The following is a 26,887-nucleotide window of genomic DNA, read 5'->3' on the forward strand; positions in this document are numbered from 1 at the left end:
ACTTTTACGTGAACTGGAAGGCTGTAAGATTATGTGAGGTTGGGGACACGCAGTTATGTTGTGGTTAATGATAGGTTTCCGTGAATGTTCTCAACATAAAAACATGAGGAGACACATAAATTCTGATTAAACTCACTCTTAGGTCACAGTAAATATTTTTGGATGGAGGATAAATGAATTAAACTTTAAACTTTTTTCTTCTCTTCAGAGGTAGATCACCAACCCCCGCCCCCAGCCCCGCCAAATCATTTGCCTTAGTTATAGCTGGTCAGTAAATTCAACTGTAGATGTCCTTTTAGAACAGAACTTGAGTTTTGTGCTGGAAAGGAGAGTCAGTTGACAATTTCATTCCTTAAACGTGGTAAACAAGAATTTTGCTGCATCGCGTTTTGCTTTTGAGAAATCAAGCTTCAGGAAAGTCCATGGATTGGTGAGTTTGGCTGTGGGCGTTTATTAGTTTTCCTGTAGAAATAGCAGAAATGGGGATATCAGCACATTTTAGTTGCCAGAGAGATGGGGCACCCTGGTAGGAAGGTTCTTGCAGCATCTCTGGGGGGAAGTTGGTTCCCTGAGTAGACGCTAACAGCAGGAGAGGCTGTCACGGCCTGTGTGCAAGGGTCCCAGGGTGCTGTGGGCCTGTGACAGGAGACTGCTGCTGGCTGCTCTGGGGTTGGGAGGGGGCCCCACGGGGCAGCTGAGGCATCATCCTTGTCCCTCATGACCCCTGCCCCTGGTATCCCATGACACTCTTTCTTGGGAGCAAAGAGGGCTGGACCCTTGGGTCACCATCAGTGAGCACAGGTTTGTAAGGAGCTGTGTGGTCTCAGGCTGCCTCCAGACCCCACTCCACCGCTTTGCAGTTAACAGGTTTTCAGGGCTTTTCCGTTTCTCTCTGCAGCCTAGGGCCTGAGGTTCCCAGCTCCCTGCTGCAGTGGGGTTAGCACTGAACAGACACCAGCCTGAGGTCCTTGCACACTAAGAAGGGTGGAAGCGTGGAGCTGACTCTTGGGTTCTTGCTCAGCCCGTTCCCTCCAGCCGCCTCAGGTCCCTGGGCTTCCTCTTGCTGTTGGCCGACCTGCCCCCCACCCCACTCCCCCAGGGAGCCCAGGCCACAGGCCGGGTAACTGCTGCTGAGATGTATTTTTAAACCTACCCAGAGGGTGTTACCAGGAGTTCAACTGAAGCATCTCCTATTTCCCCCTTCAAGCCCTAGAGAGACTAATTCCCTGCTTCCTAATTCCCTCCTCCCATCCTACCAAGCATTTTCAGGCCCCGGTTTGGGTTTATTGACAACCATGTGTATAATTCATGCAAGACAGGTTACAGCGGAGCGTGTTACCTCTGCTAGTCAAGCATGGCTCAGTCACGCTGCTCCAGATTTCAGCCGGGAAGTAGGTTTTATTAGTGTTTGGGCCTGATGTTTTCCTGTCCGGAAACCTTCCCCTTCCCTTGGCGAGGCTGTTTTGGCAAGCACCGTCAGGGAAAACCTACCTTCCCCTTGTCCAGTTGGATGACTAGGTTCCAGGCAAAGACAGGCTGTTGTGTGAAGCAGAAGCCCTTGGGGCGGGGTTGGGGGTGGTGGAGGGAGATGTTTGCTCAAGAGAGTTTGCCTGGGGCAGCAGGAGGCTGAGACCACCCTGGTGGGCGGTGCGTACCCAGGCTGAGCCCTGCTGTTGCAGGGTACTCCGTGGTGGTGGTGGTGGTGGTGGTGCCGCCGCGCAGTGGCATCACCTTTAGGACTGGGATGCTTTGGGAAGGGACTACTTCCTGTTCAGTGAAGAGCATCATGCCTTTTCTATCCCATTGTTTTCATGTACCCTGAAATAATGGGGGTACTGATGCCAGAAAGCCAAGGAATGAAAGATGCATTATCTCCATTTCTTGTCCTTTTCTTCTGGGTTTTCTGTAAGATCAAGTAGAGGAAGGAGGTAAATGTAAATATCAGCAGGAGCTATTGGGAGCGCAGAGGAGGAGGAGGTGGTACCTGAAAAATGCGAGTTAGCTCCACAGTGAGCAGGTTGGTGAGGAAGGTGGGGAGAGCTGGCGCAGGAGAGAGACCTTCTCAGTGGTCCAGAGTGGTGCGAGGGGAGAGCGGAGAGATGGGGTTGGGGAGAAAGGCGGTGGCAGGTCCAGGAAAACTTCCATACCGTGCTAGAAAGTTGGGCTTTATCTGGAAGATTTTTAAGCTGGGGAGTGAAGTGGTCGGATTTTTGTTTTAGAGAGTTTGCTTTGGCCTCACTTGGAGGATTGAAGTAGGAGAGGTGGAAGGATGCAGGGAGCCCAGGTGATAGGTGTCACATGACCACCTGAGAAATGCTCAGCCTGGACCTAGGGGGAAAGACAGACCAACGAGGTGGGGGAGGGCCCGTGCTTGGTGAATGACTGTCTGGAGCCATGGGGGTTGGGAAGGGGCAAATCCAGGCACCTGACTTGGATGAGAAGTGAGTGGTGGTGCCTTCCTTGAAAGTGGGAAACGAGAGGAGGTGCAGTTAAGGGATAAAAGAGAAGGTGACTTGTCAGCAAGCATTTGTAGAATTGGGTGGAATGGAAACCATGAGTCTGATTCCCAGGCAAGGGCCCCATGACACGTGCTTATACTTTCCTTACAGGAGAGATTTTGGGCCTCACAAAGTGTTACCCATGAAGATCCACCAGCCCAACCAGTTTGTCCCAAGTGAAGAGCATATGGATCTGCTCACAACGTATAAACAAGATTACAACCCCTACCCTATCTGTCGCGTGGACCTCATCAAACCTCGGGACAGCAAATACCCATGTGGTGATAAGATGGAGTGCCTACCTACTTATAAAGGTGGGAGCGTGCTTGAGGGGGAGGAGGGGCTGTGCCAGTGTGCAGGTCAGGAAATGGGTTTTATACACCGCCCCCCAACCCCCTGCCATAATGTTGAAGTTCGGCAAACGACTTTCTGTGGCTGAATCTGGCCTGTAGCCTGTTTTGGTACAGCTGGAGAACTAAGAGTGGCTTTAAAATTTTTGAATGATTTAAAAAAAAAAATGAGAAAAAGGCCGTTATTTTAGGGCATGTGTATGAGATATGAAATTCAAAGTTCAGGGTTCATAAGTCTGTTCTATTGAAACACAGCCACACCCACTTGTTTTATGCATCACCTGCGGCTACCTGTGTGCTACCACGGCGAAGTTGAGTAGCTATGACAGAGACCGAAGACATTTAATATCTGGTCTCATAGAAAATATATGCCAACACCTGCCTCAGCTTGCTGTTTGTATCCTATATTGGGGAAGCATTTCAAGTTTAAGCTAAGTTGGGTTCTGCCACTGATGGATTCATTCATGCCTTTAAAAATTTATTAAAATGTAACATACAGAAAAATGTACAAATATGATTATACAGACCAGTGAATTTTGAGTGAACATACATACAAATAGGACCCAGATTGAGAAATATGGCACTGATACTCCCATCCAGTAACTGTCCCCATCCAGGATAGAATCGTCATGCTGACTTTTAACATCATAAATTAGTTTTGTCAATTTTGAACTTCAAATAAATGAGTTGCATTCATTCTGTACTGAGCATCTACTGCATTCCAGGCACGGTGTTAGGAGCTGGGAAGGGAGCATCATGACCTGCCCGTGACTTCATAGTCTAGCAGGGGAGAGAGGATGTGGAGCTGTAAGTGTGGTGCGAGCCATGTAGCAGTTGCCCACTCTCTGGAGTGCAAGCCGTGAGGCTGAGACCCTGGGAATGGAGGCCAGGCTTGTGCCAGTAACTTTGCAGCTTTTGATGCACATGGTTGTCCAAAGAATATGTGCTAACCTGTTGCTGTCGCATGTTTGTGGATCTCTAAATGACTGTGACGAGAGTGGTTTTATTCAGCCAAGCCAAGGCTTAGCAGAGGGGAGGTGGGGAGGCTGGAGGGGATGCAGCCATCTTCCTGAAGCCCTTACAGGAGCTCCAAGTCTGTTATTCTGGAAGATTGCTCATGTGACTGAGCGTCTCTGCCTTTCTTTTTCCTTTTATCCTTTACCTTTGTGTCGTCCTTTTCCATTCTTCCAGAGCCACCTTCTGCCAAGCCACATCGTCAAACCCCCGAGTGGCTCCACCTTCATGTCCTCCGACATCCAGTCCTTCTGGCTTGCTCTCTATTTATGTGACAGTCCTGGCCTCGTTGGGACCTCCCGCCCACCGACGCCTCAGTCTCCCTTCTCACTGTCAGCCCTTCCGGTGTCTGTTCTCCGTGTAGCCTACTCCCTGTTAGGTAGCCTATCTTTACTCCCCCACTCTCCTGTCCTCCTGTTGCTTCCTCCTGGCAACAACCTAACCCCGCCTTCCCCCCATCGATACCTGGACACAGCTGAGCATCTCTCCAGTCTTGTCAGCGTGTATCTGTTGTCCACAGAAAGGAACCAGAGAGGTCTTTTGAAAATGGAAATGGCAGTTGTATCTGATCTCTTCTCTACTTACAGCTCCTCAAATAATTGTTTCTTAGGATAAAATTGCAAACCTTTACCAACTCCTGAGATGCCTTTCAAATTTTGGCTCCTCCTCTTTGAACTCCTCTACTCCGGCCACAGGAACTTCTTTCAGGTCCTTTCCTCCATTTCCTTTCTGTCTCGGGGCATTTTGCACTGCTAGGCCCTCTATATGGAGCACTCCTCCCTTCCTCCATCCAGTCCTCATCCTTCAGCGAGTGGTGGAAACATCACCCCTTCAGAGGGCCTCCCAGGCCTTCCCCAGTGCCAGACCAGACACACCCTGTTAGATGTTCTAAGAGTGACTTGTGTTCCTCATTTTGTAATTCACTGTGTAATTTTGTTTAACATTGTCTTCTTGGCCATCCTGCAAACCCCAAGAGGGCAGAGATCTCTTTCCTTGCCAGTTGCCCTCAAGAAGGCAGGCACCGTGGCAGACGCTTTACGAAGGAGTCAGCACGAGTTGGGTGCGTGGTGGAACGGCACTCATGCCTCTGCAGGGCTCCTTTGTCTTCCTCTTATCCGATGTTTCTGGAGGGCAAAAAATGGGCACTGAGCAGGTAGGAAAAAAGAGGGCAAAGCCAGGGCCCTAACCTTCAGCAGGGGAGGGGGCAGGATTGCCGTGGTGCACATCCAGCTACATCCTCTCCTTTCCACATCCTCTCTGTGGGTCACCCAGATTTATGAATCTTGGCAAAGTTAGAGGCTCTTCAGAGCAACTGCCTGCTCTGCTCCATTTCCCTTCCCCTGCTGGCCCTAGGTGCAAGGAGAGGTCTGGGGTGAGAAATGCTCCTTGCCTTACTTAGAAGTTGGCAAGGATGGAGTAGCCCAGTGGCATGGTTTGAAGGGCAGTCCCCCCAGTCCTCCTACAAAATACTTACCCCTCAGAGCAAACACACAGAAAAAGAAAACAATCTAATACTTAAGCTTTAATCTGTCCCACATTCCTCCCCTTCTCCAAACAGTTACATCTCAGATTGCCCTCTGCAAACCAGAGAGCAGAATTCTCCTGCTAAAATTGCATCATGGCTAACTTTTTCCTATTGAGAAAGTTAACATCGAGAAAGCCCTATTCTTTCCTCTTTAATTCTTCTTAAACTTCTGGCCCCTGCTGACTGCTTATCTGCTTACACAGAATTAATGAGCAAACACCAGTGAGGTATCAGCCGGACTGTTCTGAACCAGGCATGCTTAGACCTTCAGTTCTGTTCTGGCTCCATGTGTGCTTGAGGGTGGATTTCATTGTTCTCTGCGATTCAGGCTTAAAAACAAAGAAAGCAGCTTGTAGCCAAAGGAAACGTATTTGTAGTTAGAATTGACCTAGAGGTGCCAGTTTGCAACCTATCTGTCTTACTAGTTTTTTTTTTTTTTTGAGTAATACTTATCAGATTCCATTAATTTAAATGATTTATTTGTTCCCTTCCTACCCTATGATAATGGCTTTCGAAACTGGGCCTAGAATGCCAAACATGTATTCTCAGTTTTTAACACAGGGGATGCCTCAAAGAAGGTGTATTTAGTGAGGGAATAAATGAATGAGTGGTTCTAGGTGACACAGTTTGGCATTAGATTTACACAGATCCCCACTCAACCTGTTACTCTGTGGGTCCAGGCCAAGTGTAGGAGTGAAGCTTGGGGAAGACCCACGACATTTACTCTGCCCTTTGGTTGGTCCTGCACAACCTCATGCATGTTTGAGGAGCCACATCCTTGCCTTATCTCTTGGTTTATTACTCATTTGGTGACTTGTTCCTCTCATGGAAATTTGCTTCCGTAAGTCTTCCGTTCATGGTTTTATGGCCATATATTGATTCTCCTTCCAAAGGGGGTGGAAAAAAGAAACCTAAGATCAAGGTCTTTAAGTATGTGTATTTCAGTGGGTGCATCTGTATTATGTCTGTATGCTCTGCTTACTGTGATTCCATAGGAAAAATATGCAAACTTTTCTCTTTCTGCTCTTATGGCCAGCGCCTTTACTGGGCTTGAGAAAACCACCAGTAAAATATGCTCCAGCAGCATTTGGTTGTAATTTTGACATTTTCAAAACACTGTGCAATTGGAAAGATTGAGAGTGTAATTACTTGATGCTCAGCTTTAGGTTTAGCTAAGTTTTTTTTTTTTTAAGACATTATTGAACAGAATCCCTTTTAAAGAGATTCTTGCCAATTAACCACATGACACTCTGGCCCTGAAGGGCTTGTCCTGATGGCTTTTCAGGCATGTGAATAGTTTGTCTTGTGGAATTCTGAGGTTTTCAGGGTCCTGTGCAGGTTTTTTTTTTTTAATAATATATGCTGGATGGAGGAAGTTAGGAGGTTGGATAATAATGTGGTTTCAACTGTATTGTTAGGTATCAGAAATCACACGAGGCAACTTTCAGTTTAGGAACCTGTTTTCTTAACACTTCATCCATCACGGAAGAGGGCCAGGAAACCCTGTCCTCCCACCCCCGTGCACCTCGAGGCAGAGTGTAGGCACCTACAGGTAGATGCCCCTGTTTCAGTGAGGCTTGAAGTCTGAGGGGGAAACATGTGGTTTGTATTCAGCAAGATGGTTCCTTCTAAAGCCCCTAATGTTTTCAAGATGCTGATAGAGCCATTAATGGCTCTTGGAGAAAGATTAGATTTTCAATTAAAATGAAGCCAATTTAAAATAAATAGTTGGTAGTATTATTAGCCTAAAATAAGCTTAAGAGGGTGCCTGGGGGTGGGAATGTCAGGACTTACAGAGTGGTAGAGTGAGGAGCTTGACAAATTCTCTTCCCCAAAAAAGCAACAATAAAACTGGACAAAATAGTAAAAATCAACCATTTTAGGGGTCTGGAAATCAACCAAAGGCATACAACAAATTGAGAAGCATTTATTCAAGAAAAACTACTAAACCTTGCTTATGAACAGTGGGAGTGTGTGTTATTTTATCCTGGGGCTGCTTCTGTCACCCCCCCGCCCCAGTTCCATCTGTGTGGTGGTTCTGCCTGGGCAGGCTAGGCTGTGAAAACCAGCAGCTCTGCTGCCAGTGGGGGCTGATTGGAGTAAAGTGCATACCCGGGCATTTCAGTAAAAACAGTAGTGATCTCAATAGCAAAAAATCAGGAAGACAACTTCTGCAGTTAGTCTGAGGTTGCAGTACTAGTTGGAGCAAGCAGCAGGCCAGTAGACCAGTCAGATTTAACAAGGAGATCCAGAGCGTGAGACAGACACAGAGTGGGCCTTGATAAACTCATACATACTCTTTGTGGTCTGGAAGACTGATCATATGGGCAAAGCAGTGTGCAGAGTCAAGAGAGATCAGAGAAAGGGCCTAGAAAGGGCCTACTCATCTTTCCTGACTGAATATGATGCCTAGCGCATGTGCGGAGGAGATGTGGCCAGCCCAGCAGAAAACAAAACCCAGGGAAGACTCGTAAACTGCCTAATCTTTGACTGTGTTCTCCAACCCATACACGGATCCATTAGTAAGTGGTGAAAACCTTAGTGGCTTCAGGTGCTTAAATATAACTTCTAAGTTAATTGTAGGCTGATGACTAGATTACGCTGGTATAGGGTGGCTCTAAGGAAATAGACTTAAAAATAAAATAATTTAAAAAAGAAAAAAACTGAGCCAAGACATCAGTGGCCACGCATTGCAGGGGAGATAAGACTCTAGAATTAGTGCTGGCAAGTCATTAAACAAACAGCAGAAAATACTTCCCAGTGGGAGATGAGAAACCAGAGTTGCTGCATCATATTATCTAAAGTGCTGAGTTTTTAATGATTCACTGAGTCATAAAAAGAAGTAGGGAAGTGTGATTCATGAATAGTTTCTATTATTTTTTCCTATCTCTGAAGGGGCCCAGATGTTAGACTTAGCAGAAAAATATTTCAAAATAGGTATTACATGTATGTTCAAAGAACAACAGGAAACCACAGTTAAATAAATTATGACAACAATTTCCCATCAAATAGGGAATACTATAGAAGGAAATCATAAAAAAGAATGGAATGAAAACTATAGTTGAAAGGCCAATAATCAAAATAAAAAATTCATTAGAAGTGCTTATTAGCAGATATGAGCTGGCAGAAGAAAGAATCAGTGAAGATGGATATATCAAGAGAGGTTATCCAATCTGAAGAATGAGAAACAATTGATAAAAATGAACAGAAACTCCAAGATTTGTAAGATACCATTAAGTGTGGCAACAGACAGGTAATGGGAGTCTTAGAAGGAGAAGAAAGGGGCAGAAAAATATTTAACTGTCAGAGCTCCTAAATTTCATGAAAAGTATTACTCTGTACATCCAAGAAGCACAATCTAAATAGAGTAAATGCAAAGAGATCCACACCTAGTCACATGATAGTCAAACTGTTGAAAGCCAAAGGTCTGGAAAAAGCAAAAGAGAAACAACTCATCACATACAGGGAAATGAAAATAATTAATTTTCATCAGAAATAGTGGAGGGCTGAAGGCAGTGGGATGACATATTCAAAGTACTGAAGGGAAAAAAGAGAATTCTGTCAACCAAGAATTCTGTAACTAGTAAAAGATTATGCTTCAAAAATGACAAAAAAAGATACTGCCAGATAAAAAAAGACTGGGTGAATTTGTAGCTCACTGACTTGGCTTGCGAGAAATAATGAAGTCATTCAGGTTGAAAGAAAATAATGCAGAATGGTAACACAAATCCACACAAAGAAATAAAGAGCACTGATAAAGGTCATTATGGAGGTAAATACATACTTTTCTTTTAATTAAAAGGCAGTTACAGAACCAATCATTGTAAAACTGAGGTTTATGCCAGGAATACAATGTTGGTTTAACATCAGTAAACAAATTAATGTAATACACCATATTAATAAATTAGAAGGCAAACCTACATGATTGAAAGTCACAGAGAAAGCATTTGACAAGATCTGATACCCATAAAAGCTCTCAACAAGCTAGGAATAGAAGGAAACTTCCTCAGCTTGATAAAGGGCTTCCACAGAAAACCCTGTAGCTAACATCATATATAACGTGGTAAGACTTTCTCCCTAAAGTTGGTATGAAGGCTAGGATGTCACCTCTCACCAGTTTCATTCAACAGTGTATTGGAGGTTCTGGCCAGTGCAGTAAAGCAAGAAAAACAAATGCATCTAGATTAGAGAGGAAGAAATAAAACTGTCTTTATTCCCAGATAAGATAATCCTAAGGAATCCACAAAAAACTATGAGAATATGAATTCAGGAACGTGTCGGTGTTGAAGATTAATAGATAGAAATAAATTGTATTTCTATGTATTAGCATTGAAAATCTGAAAACAAATTTCAGAAAACAGTTTTCTTCACAATAGCTTCAAAATAAATAAAATATTTGGGATAAATTTTTTAAAAAGCAGTGTAAGACTTGTACACTGAAAAGTACAAAATAGTGCTGAGAGAAGTTAAATAATATCTAAACAGATGATGAGAGTCATCTTATCATAGACTGGATGTTCATAGATTGGAAAATTTTGATATAGGTAAGATGGAGTTTTACCCAAATTGGTTTATAGATTCAATGCTATTCCTATCAAAATTCCAGCAGGGTTTTTGTTGTTGTCATTTGTAGGTTGTCATTTTGTTTTGCTTATGGTTTCCTTTGCTGTGCAAAAGCTTACAAGTTTAATTAGGCCCTATTTGTTCATTTTTGCCCTTATTCCTTTTGCCTGGATAGACTGCCCTAGGAGAACATTGCTCAGATTTATGTCAAAATGTTTTGCATGTGTTTTCTTCTAGGAGATTTATAGTGTCTTGTCTTATATTTAAGTCTTTAAGCCATTTTGAGTTTATTTTTGTGTATGGAGTGAGGGAGTGTTTTAACTTCATTGATTTACATGCTACTTGTCCAGTTTTCCCAATACCACTTGCTGAAGAGACTGTCTTTTTCTCCACTGTGTATTCTTGCCTCCTTTGTTGAAGATTGATTTACCATAGGTCTGTGGGTTTATTTCTGGGCTCTCTATTCTGTTCCATTGATCCATATGTCTGCTTTTATGTCAATACCACACTGTTTTGATTACTGTAGCTCTGTAGTATTGTCTGAAGTCTGAGAGGGTTATTCCTCCAGCATCGTTCTTTTTCTTCAAAAGTGCTTTGGTAATTCTGGGTCTTGTGTGATTCCATATAAATTTTAGGATTGTCTGTTCTAGTTCTGTGAAAAATATCCTGGTTAATTTGATAGGGATTGCATTAAATCTGTAGATTGCCTTGGACAGTATGGCCATTTTAATGAAATTGATTCTTCCAATCCAAGAGCATAGGATATCTTTCCGTTTCTTTAAGTCATCTTTAATTTCCTTAATCAGTGTTTTGTAGTTCTCCATGTATAATCTTTCATCTCCTTGGTCAGATTTCTTCCTCAGTATTTTATTGTTTTGAATGCGATTTTAAAAGGGATTGTTTCTTTACTTTCTTTTTCTGCTAATTCATTGTTAGTGTAAAGAAATGCAACTGATATTTGTTAATCTTGTGTCCTGCTACCTTGCCAGTTTCTTTTATCAGCTCTAGTAGTTTTTCTGTGGCGCTTTTAAGGTTTTCTATGTATAGTATCATGTCCGCATAGAGTGACAATTCTCATATTCACATAGTCTCTTCCAATTTGGATCCCTTTTATTTCTTTTTCTTGCCTGAGTGCTGTGGTTAGGGTTTCCAAGACTATGTTAAATACAGGTGGTGGGAGTGGGCATCCTTGTCTTGTTCCAGATTTTAGTGGGAAGGCTTTCAGTTTTTCACCATTGACTATTAGGCTGGCTGTGGGTTTGTCATGAATAGCTTTTATTATGTTGAAATATGTTCCATCTATACCCACTTTGGTAAGAGTTTTTATCATAAATGGGTGTTGAGTTTTATCAAATGGTTTTTCTGCATCTATTGAGGTGATCATGCAGTTTTTGTCCTTTCTTTTGTTGATGTGGTGTATCACATTGATTGATTTGCATATGTTGAACCACCCTTGTGTCCCTGGGATGAATCCAACTTGATCATGGTGTATGATCTTTTTTATGTGCTGTTGGATTCTGTTTGCTAATCCTTTGTTGAGGATTTTGATTACAGATAGTTGCACAGTTCTGTAAAAGCTATTGAATTGTGTATGTAAGATGGTGCATTTTATGTTACACAGCTTATACCTCAGTGAAGCTGTTTTTTGTTTTTTAAGTGTGCCTATGGACTCCACTGGTTTTGGCTATATACTTCTAAGACTCCTGGGAAGCTGCTTTGGTTCTAATCCTTTGTAAACTTGTAAGCAAGAGAATTCCCTGTGGATTCAGAGAGTTTGCTAGGGTTCCATATTGGTTACTTTAGATGTAGTGATTGATGGACATGATGGGGGCAGTGTAGGACTTGGATGTTAGCCACGTATTATGAACAGAATGGCAACGGTGTAAGAGTGGCTGAATGGCAGGCTTGCTGTTTTATTTTACCTGAATTTCCAATTGCATAGCTGCTCGGAGGATCTGTGTGGTGAAGCTACTGTGAAAGCCTCCGCAGTGCTGTCTGAGGCTGACATCTGCTCCTCAGGATGCATGGGGGTCGTCTCTAGAGCAGAGGTCCTTTGGGTGCAGGCCTCGTGTTAGCGTGGCCATCCCAGTTCCACAGCAGAAGTTCCTCTTGAGACGGACATCCCCTAGGTATAGCTGGCCAGCCTTTTCATTTTTAATAAGTGAAATACAGTGCTTCTGTGATATGGGCTGTCAGAAGAGCCTGACTTTGGAGTAAACTGTGTAGTTCAAACTCTAGCTCTTAGCACCATAGCCATGTGACTTTTGGGACAGTTTCTGAGCTTTGCTTTTGGAAATCTGTAAAATGGAGACAGTCGTATCATTACAAAGAGTTATTAATGAAGATGAAACATAATTGTGTATAAAAAGCCCTGAGCATAATTGGCTGACATAGTCAGCGTCCCTTAATTGTCAGACCCAGATAGTAGAGTGGATTAGAGCATGGATTCTGGATGTGGATTTGCATCGATGCTTTTCTGCTAATAGCCAAGTGACTTTGGGCAAGTTCCCTATTTTTTCTGTGGCTCTGTTTCTGCATCTATAAAATCCCACCTTATTAGGGATGTCTGAAGATTAAAAGAGTTAATATAGAAAGCATTTAAAATACTGCCTATCACATAATCAGCTCCGCTGTTCTCTCACCAGCCAACACAGTGCCCTGATGCTCTTGGGGTGCCATATTTGATTTATGTGATTATATGTGTAGACTACAGGGACGTGATGGCAGTCACCCAATCGACAGCCAGGGTTGTGAATCCCCTGTCTCACTATACCCAGTGCTCCCTTCTCTCTCTGCTGATTCACAGAGGGCACCTTCTTCCCAGAGGAATGAAACTGTTTTTGGATCAGGTAAACCAGTGGTTACACTCTCCTGTTGGAATCAGTTTTCTGGCTCCTCCCATAGCTGTGGACCCTCTAAAATCCCTGCGTGCAGCATTGGTATGATGAGACTCCTGTGAATTTGTTCTGTGCAACAGCCTGCGTAAAGCTGAGGCATCACGCCCTTGGTTGAGGTGGTGGCAGCGATCTGCTCTGTTCTTCCTTTGTTCCTGGAACACCTCACTGGAGACTGGCTTGTGGCTTTGGGGCTCCTTGGAATACATGCAGGTTGAGTGACTTGATTTATGAGTAACTACCACTTCTGCTTTATTTTCAGCCGATTATTTACCCTGGAACCAACCAAGACGAGAACTGCTTCGTCCGCCACAGAACTACCAGCCGGCATCAACCAAGTTTGATAGTAGAACCACACACCAGGACGACTACTCCATGAAGGGCCTAGTGAATACCGTGAGCTGTAAGCCTCCGGCGGTGCCCAAGCTCTGTCACGTCCCCCTGGAGGATCTGACCAACTACAAGATGAGCTACATGGCCCACCCTTTGGAGAAGCGCTTTGTCTATGAGCCGGAGAAGTTCAGACCCTCTGAAATCCCCTTCGAAAGCTTCACCACCCACAAAGAATCATACCGAGGCTTGATGGGGGAGGCAGCCAAGAGCTTGAAGCCTCCAGCCAGGCCTTGTGGGCGAGACACGCCTTTCTCAACCACCACCGAGTTTCGTGATAAGTACCAAGCTTGGCCAACGCCCCAGGTGTTCTCCAGAGCTCCCGCCGCCTACGTCCCTCCTGAAGAGAAGATGGATCTTCTGACAACAGTGCAGGCCCACTACACATACCCTAAGGGGGCCCCAGCTCAGCCCTGCCGACCAGCGCGCTCAGTCAAGAAGGGTGGCCACTTCGAAAGCTCCACCACGACCAAAGACGACTACAAGCAGTGGGCCAGCGTGCGCACAGGGCCGGTCAGGCCCGTACCCCAGCTGAACCTCCCCACCGAGCCCTTGGACTGCCTGACCACCACACGAGCCCACTACGTGCCCCACCCGCCCATCGCTACCAAAAGCTGTAAGCCCCCCTGGGCTGGCCCCCGAGGAAACATCCCTGTGGAGGGCCAGACCACGTACACCATCAGCTTCACGCCTAAGGAAATGAGCAGGTGCCTGGCTTCGTACCCGGAGCCCCCCGGCTACATCTTTGAGGAAACAGATGCTTTGGGGCACAGAATATACAGGCCAATTTCCCAGACAGGCTCTCGGCGGAGCAGCTGTCTTTCTGTGGGTGATTCGGAAAATCCCAACCAGCAGGAGTTGGCAGTCTCAGCTTGATTGTTAAAAATTATAATTTAGAAATTGCACAGTACTTTTAAAAGCAGATGATTGAGTTATTTGTTGGACCAAAAAAAAAAATTCCTCAAAATGAAAAAAAATCTTCGTCATCATTTCTAGGACGCTTGAATAAAATGAGAATTAGTTGACTCAAGGAAAATGACATTTAATCATTGGTTAATTAGTCCCCTTAACCCTTCCCCAACTGTCTCCCCCTCTGGGGCCCTTTACCCTTGTGCTCATGAAATCAAAGCTGGTCTCTGAGGTTTCCCCCCACCCAGAAGTATTTTATTAACTTAATCATTGTATAAATTGACATTATGATTAACCCTTGCCAAGTATGAAGTGCCAAAGAATAAACTTTATTTTGGGGGGATTGAATGTGCAGGTATGTGCATTCACCCCACATGCTGTCTCTGCAGAGAGCAGGCTGTGTTCCTTGTGACCTTTGGGCAGATTTCAGGCTAACCTTCTCATTGCCTTCCTGTACTGATGGGAGTGCCTTGGGCCTGGTCTGGAGTCTTGTTTTAGGTTCTCTCTGCCCAGGGTTGCGTCACACATCATTTTTTAACCTCTTCACATTGTGATATACCAGCAAGAACAGTATTCTCTGACGTGCTGTGGGTCTAGTCATGAGAGATGGAGGGGGAGGAAGAGACTATGGCGGTCCCAGGGGAACATGGACCTGCCAGACCACTCCCACCCCAAACCAGTGCAGGCTCTGAGTCCAGGGAGGGCCAGTGGGGACCCTTGGCAACCAGGCAGTCAGCAGCCGGCCCTTGGGCTGTGAGCTCTTCCAAATGCTCAGAACCTGGAAAAAAATGGGTTGGGATCTACATCGTGTTACACGGTTGATCTGGATGGCATCTGGATGCCTGCCCTGTGGGGTAAAGAAGCTCCGAGAGATTATACACCTTGCCTAGGGTCACAGAGCTTGGAACACCAAAGCCACGATTGGAACCCAGGTCTTCTGTTTCAAGATCCAGGGCTCTTGGCTTCCCAACACCAGGCACCTCCCATCTGGGATGTCGTGGACCTCGTGGCTCCACAAACCACATCAGACCACGTTGTCTCTGTTTGAACTCCTTTCTGAAATCTGTTCAGCTAAAGGGAACTATGAAGTGGGGTAGGTTTCATTATTTGTGTTTCATCATTTTTCACAAATCAAAGAAATCTTGGCACTTGATTTGAAAACCAAATGGTGCTAAAATGCTTATAAAAATGCAGCAACCTCTTAAGCGCCAGCCCCTTGGCCTCTACTATGGCTTCCCCAGAGAACAACTGTAAATTTTTTGATCTGTCCCTGCTAATATTTTCCTTCACATTCCTAAATAATGTACATATACTGCTGTCTGTTGACTCATCGACTTGAGACCTGGTCTGTTTTGGTGGATTAGGAGTTCTAATTCTTATACATTCCTTTCTTCTCTCCCCCTTCTTCTCATTATAGTTACATGACAGTGTGTGGTTGTATCAAAGCTAGTAAGCTTTTATAATGTTTCTGATGAGTAGGAGGAAGACTGAAGAAGGATGGATGGACCTGGCTGACTGAGGAGCACTGAGCCCTCTTAGGGTGAGAAATTTCCTCTGAGCCCTTCCTTTGTGACATTTGGGGTGACCTCCGGGGTGACCCCAGGCTAGCTGAGCCACCCAGGGCATCCCTGCCTTGCCTGTCTCTCTAGGATGTAAGGAATTGGCGCTTCCCCTACCAACTGTCCTTACTGTGAAAGTGGTTAGTACAAGTGAAAAATTCATGAAGTAGGTAAAGAAGGACACAAGTGGCTGTTGCAGGTACTAGTGGAATACGCTGTCTCGGAGCGCACAAGGGGAGCCCAGCAGACCCGGCTTGCATCTTGTCCCTTGTCACCCACTAGCTATGGGACCTTGGTCCCATTTTTTAAAGTTTGGATAAAGCAATACTGGTCTCATGGTTTTGTTGTTTGGGTTGAATATAAGTCAGTCACTTCGGCCTGGCTCACAGTTAATTCATTAAATGTAGGTGAGGATGAGGACAATGGTGGTGGTGATGAAGATGGTTGCTGAATTCCGCCCGCTGAATCTGCCTGTGATTTCATCGGTCGGTGTTTACAAGGTGCAGGTAAGGATAACTGCTCTTCTTTCAAATTTTGTATATTTTGCAAAGTTAAAATACTTTTTTCATATAGTTGAATTACTTTCTAGTTGTTCTGAGTCAAGGTTGTTAACTGCCTCCCTGGAATTGTCATTTTAGGAAGTTAACTTGGGAACTTCCACGGGGAGGGAAAGAGAGGGTGAGCTGAGCCGACGGGGACTTGCTCCCCCTCCCCTGCTCTGTCATAGCTGCTTCTTATAATCAGTTCCATGTATTGGGCTTCCATATAGGGCTTTGTTGGAGAAAGATTCTTTTACAGCTGTGGAAACACATGTACCCTGTGCACACGCTGCTCTAATACCCCAGAGCCGCCTATTCAGCAAGCTTTGATGATAGAAGTCTTCAAACACATGGTCTTCTCTTGCAAATATGCACACATAATTTATGTCATATATTTCTTACCTGTTAGAATGAAGTGGGAGCTTAATCACCTACCACAGCCCAGGGTTCTTTAAGGCTTTCGGCATGTTATAAAAGAAAACTGTTGGAGACCAACAATAGAACACACAGAGAAAGGTTACGGCCAAACAGGGACCCTGCTCCAGAGCAGAATCCAGTACGCTCTGGGGATGAGGTTTTGGAGAGGAAAACAGGTAGGGCTTTTAAAGCCCAAAGGTGGCAAACTCTCCCATTTGAGGAAACTGGAGTTTCTGAGTGAGGCTGATTGGCAGGAGATAGTGGGGTTAGTTGGCGTGGAGCCCCTGTGTGGGGCGGATGTGGTCTGCTAGTTTGGGATATGGTACCCAGGAGCGTCTGCTGGGATGTCCCACTCCGATGGTGGTGTCTCCCTGCCTGTGCTGTGCGTGGGGCAGCCCCTGTGCCGGCAGGCTAGGTGGCCAGGGCAGGTCTTATCCCCTGGTTCACCTTCCAGCAGGGCCACCTGGGTGGGTAGACCTTGGCACATCACTTGTAATTTTTGGAGATCAGGAATCCCCTCTCTACTTTGCCTCCCAATTAAGGTATAAATACAGCATCAGGAACTCTCCATTCTACTGCTTGCCACATTTTCACAAGAGTCTTTGAACGTGGGCCCCCGTTTTTTGGCTTGGCTCCGAGATCTTATGCTGGGCAGTGGCTGGAGGGTGGGGAAGGTGGGACCCATTGTCAGTGATTCTTTCAGCAACCGCCATTTGTCGCTCTGCTTTCTGAGGGACCTGGTATTGCCGATCGTGAACCCCGGCCAGGCTCTGCCCGGAGTTCTGCTCCCCATCAGCCCCAGCTTTCTTGCAGTGTTTTCATTCTGGTCTTGTAAGTTCTGCACGTGTCAGTCATCACTCTACCATCTACTTCCCTTCTTCCAATTTCTTGAAAACCTTTGTTCACTGATAACCCTCCTCCCATCTTCCCTCGGGTGTCTTATAATTTCATTATTGCTTTATTGGTGTTGAATAGGGTACATGAGGGGGTGAGAAGGGGATAAGCTCCAGTTGGCTGCCACCGTGTGACCTGGCAGAGAGCCCGTTGAAGGTGACGAAACACTAATGGACTTTCATGGGGTCTTCTCAACTTTCTAGCACACCTGGAAGGGGACTTTTCCCCCTGGCAGGGCTGAAAGGCAAACCTGGGCAGTCAGTGTAGAATAAGTGCCAGGCCCACCAGTGTATGCCAGTCAGGGGGGCCCTGGATCTTGGGCCATTCCCTAGGGCTGTGCAGACAGTGCCCCCCCAACTCTGTCCTCGGCCCCAGTCATCCTCCTTCCTGCCCCTTTCAGACATTGCTAGTGACTTCATGGAATAGGGTCTGGGGGCTCAGAGAGAGCCCTCCACTGAGCAGAAACCGCAGCCCTGTTCTGACATCAGGAGCAGCCGGGGCCTTGCTGGGGCTGCCTGGCGGGGGAGCAAACACCCCCGCTCTGTCTCATGGTTTTGCTTTTACGTGGTGTCCTCCACGTACCTCTTCATTGTAGTCACATGGCCCTAAAAGCATTTGCAACTCTGTACACGGTGAGGGTAACTGTCCTTCCCAGCCTTCTCCATTCTTCTGCCTCTAACGTGGGAGTGAAGCAGGATCCCATGGCAGTGGGATCAGTGCGACAAAACCTTCCCAGCGGGGGGCGGGGCCGCCTTTTGGGATCTGGTCATTTAGGGCCTGAAGATGAGCTGAGAGACCCACTTCCTCTAAATGTGCTCCTCAGCTGTGCAGGTGTGAGAGGCAGGTGGGGGGTGTGCATAGGTCCTAATTGCAGATCAAATGGCCCCCTGGCTCCTCGGGCCTGCCCAGGCCCACATCTGGTTCTCAGGGCTTGAAGGGAAGCGGAGGAGCGGAGGACTGAGGCCCTTCTGAGCAGGAACGCCGGGGGCGGTGACAGGCAGTGGTATGCACTCCGCCGGGCAGGCTCAGAGTTTCCACGCGGCTGGTTGAGCAGGTGCTTGGCTTCTCCCCACTTTGGGGGAGCCCAGGAGCCTGTGAACCTTTCAGAACACGCACTCTGGATTCTGGAAAAGGCATCAGGACAATGCTATGCAGGGCTTCTGTTTAAGCCATATTTCTGGGTCACAGGTGCCCTGGTCTGCCTTGGATCCTTGGATGCCGGCATATGAGAAGTCCTGATGGCTTTTCCTCACCAAGCCTTGAAGTGTGGCTGCACACCCAACTTGATGCTAACTGAGAGGATTCAAGAACTTTCCACTCCTGTGATTGAATCTAAAACACTGATATTCTTGGGCTTTTACTGCCCAGACCAGCCAGGCTGCCTGCCTGTCTGTGACCTGCCTACCTCACCAGGACCAAGGCTCTTCTCTCAATGACAAGGGTGAAGCTTGGCTGCTTCACTGATGTCCTCAATCCCCATCCACTGCATGCTGCAGGAGCAAAAAGCAGGGGGCCCACAAAGACCCTTTGAACAGGCAGGCAGCTACTCGAGAGTTCCAGGCAGACAACATGCCTGAAAAATGACTGAAATTTGACATCTGTGCCAGTGAATGACTTATAAACTAAGAAATGGAATTTTTGTGGACTATAGGCTCTCCTGGGCTTAAAAAGAAACCAAAACTTTTCATTTTAAAGTTTCTAAGCAGGACTCAGTGCTTACCGTCAACTTGGAGGGGCTCATTTCTTGGCAAAGTTTTGTTAACACCTCTTATATTCGAAGATCAGTTATTTGGAAACTTCAGCTGTCCAAAACTGAGGCAAGAACCTGGAAACAAGCAGCTTTTAAGTTGCCAAAATCATTGACATGCATCTCATGTATGGAAACTCAGGTGCCGTGAGCAGCGCTCACTCAGCATATTGGCTCCACGCCCCCACTTTTTTTTTTTTTTTTGACACACACAGTTCTGATGAGCTGCTCTTACCTGTTGTCCTCGTCCACGGAAGACGAGGCAGACACATCTGGAGCAGAAAGGAGTGACATCTAATAGCTTGGTGGTAGAGGCCAAAAACATTTTTTTTAAATGCAGAGCTCAAAAGCATGGCAGCTCATGAATTATCCCAATGTGATACACACACACACACACCCCCCCCGCAACACGCATGCTCATACATGCATATTTTATTAAGTCTGGAAAATAGACCGTAGTTTGTGCTTATGAAGCCAATTTAGTAAAAAGAATAAAAAATCATACACACATTTTAAAAGTCTGGACAAATGTGTCAGCAGTGTTGGATAAATGAATTCCCCTTTGTCTCCTTTATCCAGAATAATAGGGGAGTGGGGATTTGGAGTATTTTAATAGGAGGTTAACCTCCAGGTAATAAGTGTTAGCCCAAGGTGTTTTCTGGGGAACCCCAGCCCTGTGATACGGGCTTCAGAAATGTTCACTGGACATAAAAGCTTGCATATTATATCCTCTTATTGGGGATTCATGATGCGTGTTAATATTTTCAAGGCTCTGTGAAACCCTATAGTAAAAGCACCTTGTTTAACTTTGTACAACCCAGGCTCTGAATCAGCATCCTTGCAATTACAAGTGCTCAAACCAGGAAAGGAATTCATTGGTTCGGGCAGTTGAACAGTTTAGGGCTTTATCCGTGGGCTTTAGGCACAGCTGGATCGAGGGGCTCGAATGAGGTTGTGGGGCTTGGTCTTCAGCTTTTGGCTTTATTTTCTTCTGCATTCCCTCCTTGGGCAGACCCTTTCCATGTGGTGGTTTCTAGCAGTTCTAAGCTTACAGCATCCTTTTAGCTAAAGGGCTTCTCCTTTCCTGTGGTTTCAGTAGAATTCCCTGAATTGAGTCTCTTTTGCCTGGCTTTGTCTCATGCTGATCCCTGAACTGATGGCCATGGCCAGGGACTTGGAAAATACTCATTATCTGGGTCAGAACCGGGGCCCACCCCTGGACCAGGCAAACTACACGAACCGTGAGAGGGCTGGGGGTGAGGTGGGTGCCCGAAAGAAAACTGGGATATGGTTTCTGGGGAAGGGAGGGATGAATGCTGAGCAGGCGGAAACAAGTTTCCAAGTCTGACAATAGAAGCCTTTTTATCGTGCAAAATCTACTGGAACACACATGGAGAAACACTGCCAAGAGCTCATCATCTCTTTTTCAAGGAAGTTTAGAACAGAATACAATAAAATACACACGCATGCAAACATGTGGTTGAACGTTCCTTTGATGCAGAAACTCAGTGGATCCTGCCCCGCCTCAGGGTCACCTCTGAGCCTGAAACATCCTGCTTGCTGACCGTTGGGACTGCTGCGCCTGTTGATAAATGGGAGGTTACGGTGCAGCCGGGGCACAGGGAGCCTGGGAAAGTTCAAGTACTGCATGCCGGACGCGAGTCTCCCGTGTCGTGCTCTCTCAAGTCCCCACAGCACCAGCACACGCCACCTCCCGTTAGCCACACACACCCTCTCTGCTGGTTACTCTCCTGTCCCGGCAGGGAGTTGAGGCTCAGAGAGGGCAAGCAACTTGGCAAATTGCCAACAGGCTTGCTCAGGGCATTTGATGAAATGATGTTTGTAAAACAAATCTTGTGAACAGTGAAGACATTTTCAAATGATGCCACAGAATTGGGAGAAAGGGGAGTGCTAGCTAGAGAGATGCAAGCTATTGAGGGAAAAGAATGGATTTTGGAATTTTTTTGTTGTTGTTTGTCAAATAACCCTTTATTAAATCGTTTTTCTTGTAGTTCTTAACTTGCTGGGCATTCCACCACACCACTGCTCATGTCCTCTATGTTGTCTTGAGGGTGGTGGCCATCAATGCTGCAGCCCACAGACCGGGCAGTCCCCAGGATCTCTTGAATGGTCCCAGAGGGTTCTTTAGCTGAAGACCAGTGCTGCATCTGTTGGGCAGAGCTGATAGTTTGATCGAAAGTGATGTTTCCACTGTGCTTAATGTTTTTCTGTTTCTTTCTGTCTCTCAGTGGTTCCTTGAGGACTTTGATGCTCAGGGCAGAGGCAGAAGATACCACCTCAGTCTGGGCCTGTCAGTTTCACTGTAATCCTCAGACTCTTCCAGTTGCCAGTTGCCTTGGTGATGTCGTCACCAGCCTTTCCTGGAGACCGACCCAGGGGGCTGATCTTGGAGGCCAAGGCTGACGTGGACTGACTTCCCTACGAGTACACGTAGGGTGTATGACTTTGATCTCACTGGGGTCGGACTTAGGCAGCATGGTGGAGGTGGCTGGTGTCAGATGAACCCGGATTTGAAGAAAGTTGCACCTTGGCCTCCTCTAAGCCGAAAGCTGAAAGTTGGAATGCTTTTTTTTTTTTTTAAGGGGCAATGGCTTCAGAAATCATTAGGTTGAAAGAACTTTGGGAATGGTAACTGCATGTGTGTGTCCAGTGACTCCCCACTGCACAAGATACTGAGTTAGCATTCAGACCTAGTCACTAATGGCTTCTGGACACACACAGACAGACACACAGAAATGTTGAACAGGTTACAGTCGAGCTTCTTCACGTGATGCTCACTTACAAGTCTAATATGTAAAAAGGAGTGATTACATCCAGGAGGTGGAGATTATTTGAAGAGCTCTTGAAGTTTTTAAGCGTTTGGTTTAAAATAGTTAAATCACTTTAGACTCTAGAAAAAGATCCCTTGCGATTTTCCAAGGAAAAAGGTATTTTCACCTTGTGATTTGGTAACATACAGTCACATCTGCTGTGTCTTTTATTTTAAGCTCTCAAAGGGAGGCTGTGTCCTCCTGATTACCAAGCTCTTGACGGTTGAGCTCTGAAGATCTCACGCATCTCCTACCTCTGTTTGCCCGTCTGGCCCAGGGGTCCATCTGACTTGAGACTGTTATGGTGCCTGTGCAGCCCTCTTCCCAGACTCCCAGGTGAGCCACAGTTCTCACCATGCCCTGGCCCCGGGCGCACCTCCAGGGGACCCACCCGCAGAGCGCTCTGGGGCTCCCCAGCGTCTCCCTGGCTTTCATTTCCTTTACTCCATCCAGTGAGTTTCTGGTCTGATGGGTGGTTACCCAGAAACCTTGCCTCCTCCCCCTAGATCTGCCTGCCTCTCCCCCTACAGAAGCTGCCATATACCTGTCATAGCACTGACCACGCTTTTCCTCCCCCCACCCACCTGTACACACATACACATGTGCACATACATATACACATCAGTTCACACTGATGTATTTGCAGGCAATAAAACAATAGTTCTAGCTGCTGTATGGGAGGTGGGTTGGAGGAGACCTGTCAGGATACCTTTGCAAAAGCCCCAGTGAGAGAGTATTAGGAATAAAAGTAGCAATCCATGGGTGCTGACTGTGGAAAGAACCAAATGGGGAAGAAAACTGGGCTGGAGATTCCCCAACACTTGGCCTTTGTAATCGGAGTAGGACACGTTGCTGTTAGTGGTGGGTGTGTCTGCTTTCCCGACTGGACTCCGAGCTCCGTGAGTCTCAGCGCAGGGGCTAGGCTTTTGCCCCTGTGTCCTCAGGGCCCAGCGTGGGCCTGGCAGAGAGCTGATGCTTAGCCAGAGTTTGTCTGGCTCTGAGGGAAAGGAAAGGTGTGTGATGGGAAAAGGAATTAGGGAGAAGATGAGGTGAGATGAGAATGGATAAAGGGCCAAGCAGGGTGAGGTCCGTTAGGACCAGATGAAGAGGATGGTAATTTTCCATCCCAGCTGGACCCAAGTTGCAAAGGCAATACCCTCATAGTGTAAAGGGAGTGGAGGATTCAGGTCATGGGGTTTGCTCTCAGGGGTCGTGGGTCTCCACCCCTTAGGAGGGCCTGCGCAGGTGAAGCACTGCAGCTCGGGAGTGACTGGTCCACAGACTGGACACCTGCCCTGGACCCTGGCTCTGTGACATGCTGAGCTCCAGCTCTGGGACAGAACGGCCTGGATGACTGATGCACAATTTCACCATCCTTCAGCTGACCCCAGCGAAGTCATTTCCTGGCCCTTTGCTTATTACTTAATGATGGTGGGGATTGGGGAAAGTCAACCAAGCCTAGGACACACGTCATCACCACACTCCTTGCCCTGACTAGTAGACATTTGCTAGAGTTGCCCACCTGCTAACTATGTTGTTCATAGCTGGTCTACCACCCTTCATTGATTTGTAACGAGGTCACCCCTGGCCATCCCAGGGACCTGGAGGAGGGCTGTTTATGTCATCCTGCAGAGGGAGGCAGGTTTCCCAGGCACGCTTTCTGGTCTGCATGCTGACTGTGCAATCTCTAAGGCCCTCCTAAGCATTCTGCTTAAACAAACATTATTTATGTTCGGCAGGAGAACCATTCCCCACTATCTGCTTTCTCTTCAGTCACATAAAACTGCACATTTAATTTCTGTTTACACATATATAAACTGTATCTTTAGGAGCCGCCTGGGAAATCCTTGGTTGAAGACGGATTTTTGCCTTTGGAAAACACAGAGGTGAGTGACATCTGTATATTGTGTTATCAGAGGCGTGACACGTGTGGTTGATTGGGACCAGGTGCTTCACAGAATCCATCTGAGTGAAGTTGTAAACCTCTAGTTGACAGGCAGGGTGACAGCCACTTCTCGTTAGCAGAGGCTCAATGACCAGTACCTGTCTTCCGGTTTTAGGGGTGGCAAAAAACAGTTGAAAACCTTGAGGTGCTATGAGTAAGAAGCTGAGGTTTGGTCAAAAATAACAATCTCTGCTCAGCTCACACACATTTGACCTGTGAAAGCATCTCCAAGTGGACAGGACGGGTGGGTGAGGGGCAGACAGTAATTTTAGATTCATCTTGGAGGACTGGCAGAATTGGGTTTTCAGTTCTTCACTGTTACTTCAAGGCTTGCATCAACCCCGGTATTTGCCCCACTGACAGTATGTGACTTGCATAAATAACCTGCCCTGATTTAACTCACATTCAGTGCAGTCTGAGTCTGAATCCTGAAGTCCTTAAACCACAGCTGGTTCGTTGAACAAAATGAGGGACAGAGAGAGAAAAAAATGAAAGCAGTGTCACCTTATTCAGTTTTCTAATATATTAGGAAAATTAACTTCCTTGGGTTAATTCTCCAAACAGGTCAGCTTTCACTGGGTTATTTCCCCAAACCTCCATCCTTCTCTCTACCCTCGCTGTTCCCTTATCCTCTGTGAGTGAATTTGCCAGTTTCAGGGGGCCCTACAGGTAGGTTATTGAGATCTAACTTGTCTCATTTTAGCTGAGAACCACAAGTAAAATTGGATTATTTCCTTTAGGTTTATTTGCAGGCTGAGGTGAGGGGCTAATACTACGCTGTTTATGAGAAAATCTACCATTGGTAAGTGAGAGATGCTTAATTTTATCTTTTATTTGTATATTTGCTATTCACTCATGAGTGACCTTTTTTTTCTTTTTAAATCAGAGAAAGTGTTACATGTACACTTGGGTATTTTGAATTGGGACTAGGATGTACATTGGGATTAGAAAATAACCTCTGTCTTGGGAGGTATTTCTGGAAGCTTATGAGTATTTTGGTCAATCTTTGAGTTGCCTACGTGGACTGTTGTGTTTTCTTCCAAGATACAGAGCTTGGTTCAGGAGCGCCTCCCTTGTTTACACTGTGTGTGCTATTGGACAGTGAAGGAATGACTGGGGTCTGTCTCAATCAAAAGTGGGAACAAAGGGGAGAGTCCTTCAGAGCTGACAAAGGGAAGTCATGTGAAATGGCAAACTTTCTGCCAGCCCTGCCCTTCCTCTCCCCGAAGTCTCTCCAAGGTATCCTGGCAGGTGAGGAGTGCCAGGCACCCTTCTGTTTCCTCAGCAGGGATTAGCCAGTTCGCCACAACTAATCCCATGGGTATCCTCTCTCCAAAGGGGAGGAATTTGGGGCGTAAGTGAGCTTTGGGGATGGTGGTTGATGATGCTGGTCCCGATGGGCCCACAGATTGCCTGGGCTTGTCTCGTCAAAGTCCTGGAAACTTGTGAGGCCAAGCCGGGGGCTCTAGCACAAGAAGTTACGACCCAGGACTGGCCTGTGGGTAAGATTGCAAACTTTTACACTGTGATTGGTGGCCGCTCGGCAGAATCTCGCTTTTCTTCCCTGCTGAGCTCCGTGGTTTGGCTGGAAAATTTTCCATACGTTCTGTCGGAGCCCTTCCCACCCTTTGCGCCTTCCTGGGTTTGTGCTCTGGCCTGACTCCTTCTCCCCCACCCTCCCCGGGGGTCTCCGTAGGACATCGGTTGCTGGCGTGTGAGGATTTATAGTTCTAGTGTTGGTCTTTTCTTTAAAGCAAACCCCACAGCTCTTTAGGAAGTAATTGGAATTTCAAGAAGAGCTTGCTGGCACATTTTGACAGTGCTCACAGAGTGTCATGTGCTGGGTGAGTTGCTGGAAAACAGGCTGGAGCTTGGCTTTCAGGCGGGGGGTCCTCTGGAGCGTCTCTCACAAAGGTCCCTGCAGAGACATCACCCGGGTCTGGGGACATGTGCGCTTTCACCGGAGCCTGTTCATAAAGAACTCTACAAATGTGCTTTGTCCCCCCTGCACTTTCTATAGTAGCTTTATTTCTATTAAAATGCTTTAAAAATAGGGAGCTAGGAGCCCTAGAATGCCATGAGAATCGACTTCAGGGGGTGAGAGAGCAATTCCATTAAATGTCCCTCTGTCATCTCCCACCAACCTCTGAACGGTAGGAAAGAATGGTGCACGCGCCTGGGTGGCCACGCACGGTAGGAGCTGGGGACAGACAGCTTAGTGGGTGAGAGCAAGGCTCTGGCTAAAAAGCTAGACTGCTCACGGTTTAGTCCTGGGGGACCTTGGGCTTCTCTGGGCTTCTGTCTACCCACGTGTAAATGGAGATAAGCACAGGGTGTGAGGATTGTGTGTCGCAATGCTATGGATGGGAGCCCCGCCAGTGGCGCACACCCCCGGAGGCAGGAAGCCCGGCCTGGAGCGAGGCTACTCCTGTACCTGGGTCTGCACACCCCCGCAGAGATGCCCGAGATGGCTCTTCTTCCTCAGGGTGCCGTGGCTCCCGTCTTCCCACCACAGGCATACCGCGTTTTATTGCGCTTTGCTCTACTGTAGTTCGCAGATACTGTGTTTTTTACAAATTGAAGGTTTGTGGAAACCCTGTGTGTAACAAGTCTATCGGTACCATTTTTTCCAACAGCGCTTGGACAAAATGTGTCCAGACTTTGTGTCTCTGTTACATTTTGGTGATTCTCACAATATTTCAAGTTTTCATCATTATTATATTTGTTATGGTGATGTGGTCAGTGATCTTTGTTGCTCCTGTGACTTGCTGAAGGCTCAGGTGATCGTTAGCATTTTTTAGTTTTAAAAGTG

General features: G+C 46.5%; 1 protein-coding gene and 1 pseudogene across 1 annotated transcript; one reads left to right on the forward strand and one right to left on the reverse strand.

Moving 5' to 3' along the window:
- Positions 1-301: 301 nt before the first annotated feature.
- On the forward strand, positions 302-24,878 carry SAXO1 (stabilizer of axonemal microtubules 1). The gene is made up of 8 exons (XM_074361418.1): positions 302-430; positions 2,610-2,812; positions 13,107-15,236; positions 15,623-15,683; positions 16,110-16,208; positions 21,549-22,466; positions 23,960-24,016; positions 24,816-24,878. The coding sequence occupies exons 1-3, from the start codon at positions 423-425 to the stop codon at positions 14,108-14,110; spliced, it is 1,215 nt and encodes a 404-aa protein (XP_074217519.1). The 5' UTR covers positions 302-422; the 3' UTR covers positions 14,111-15,236; positions 15,623-15,683; positions 16,110-16,208; positions 21,549-22,466; positions 23,960-24,016; positions 24,816-24,878.
- On the reverse strand, positions 21,315-26,594 carry LOC105061894 (large ribosomal subunit protein uL11-like; annotated as a pseudogene).
- Positions 26,595-26,887: the final 293 nt, after the last annotated feature.

The sequence above is a fragment of the Camelus bactrianus genome, chromosome 4 (assembly GCF_048773025.1).
Source record: "Camelus bactrianus isolate YW-2024 breed Bactrian camel chromosome 4, ASM4877302v1, whole genome shotgun sequence".
NCBI lineage: Eukaryota > Metazoa > Chordata > Mammalia > Artiodactyla > Camelidae > Camelus > Camelus bactrianus.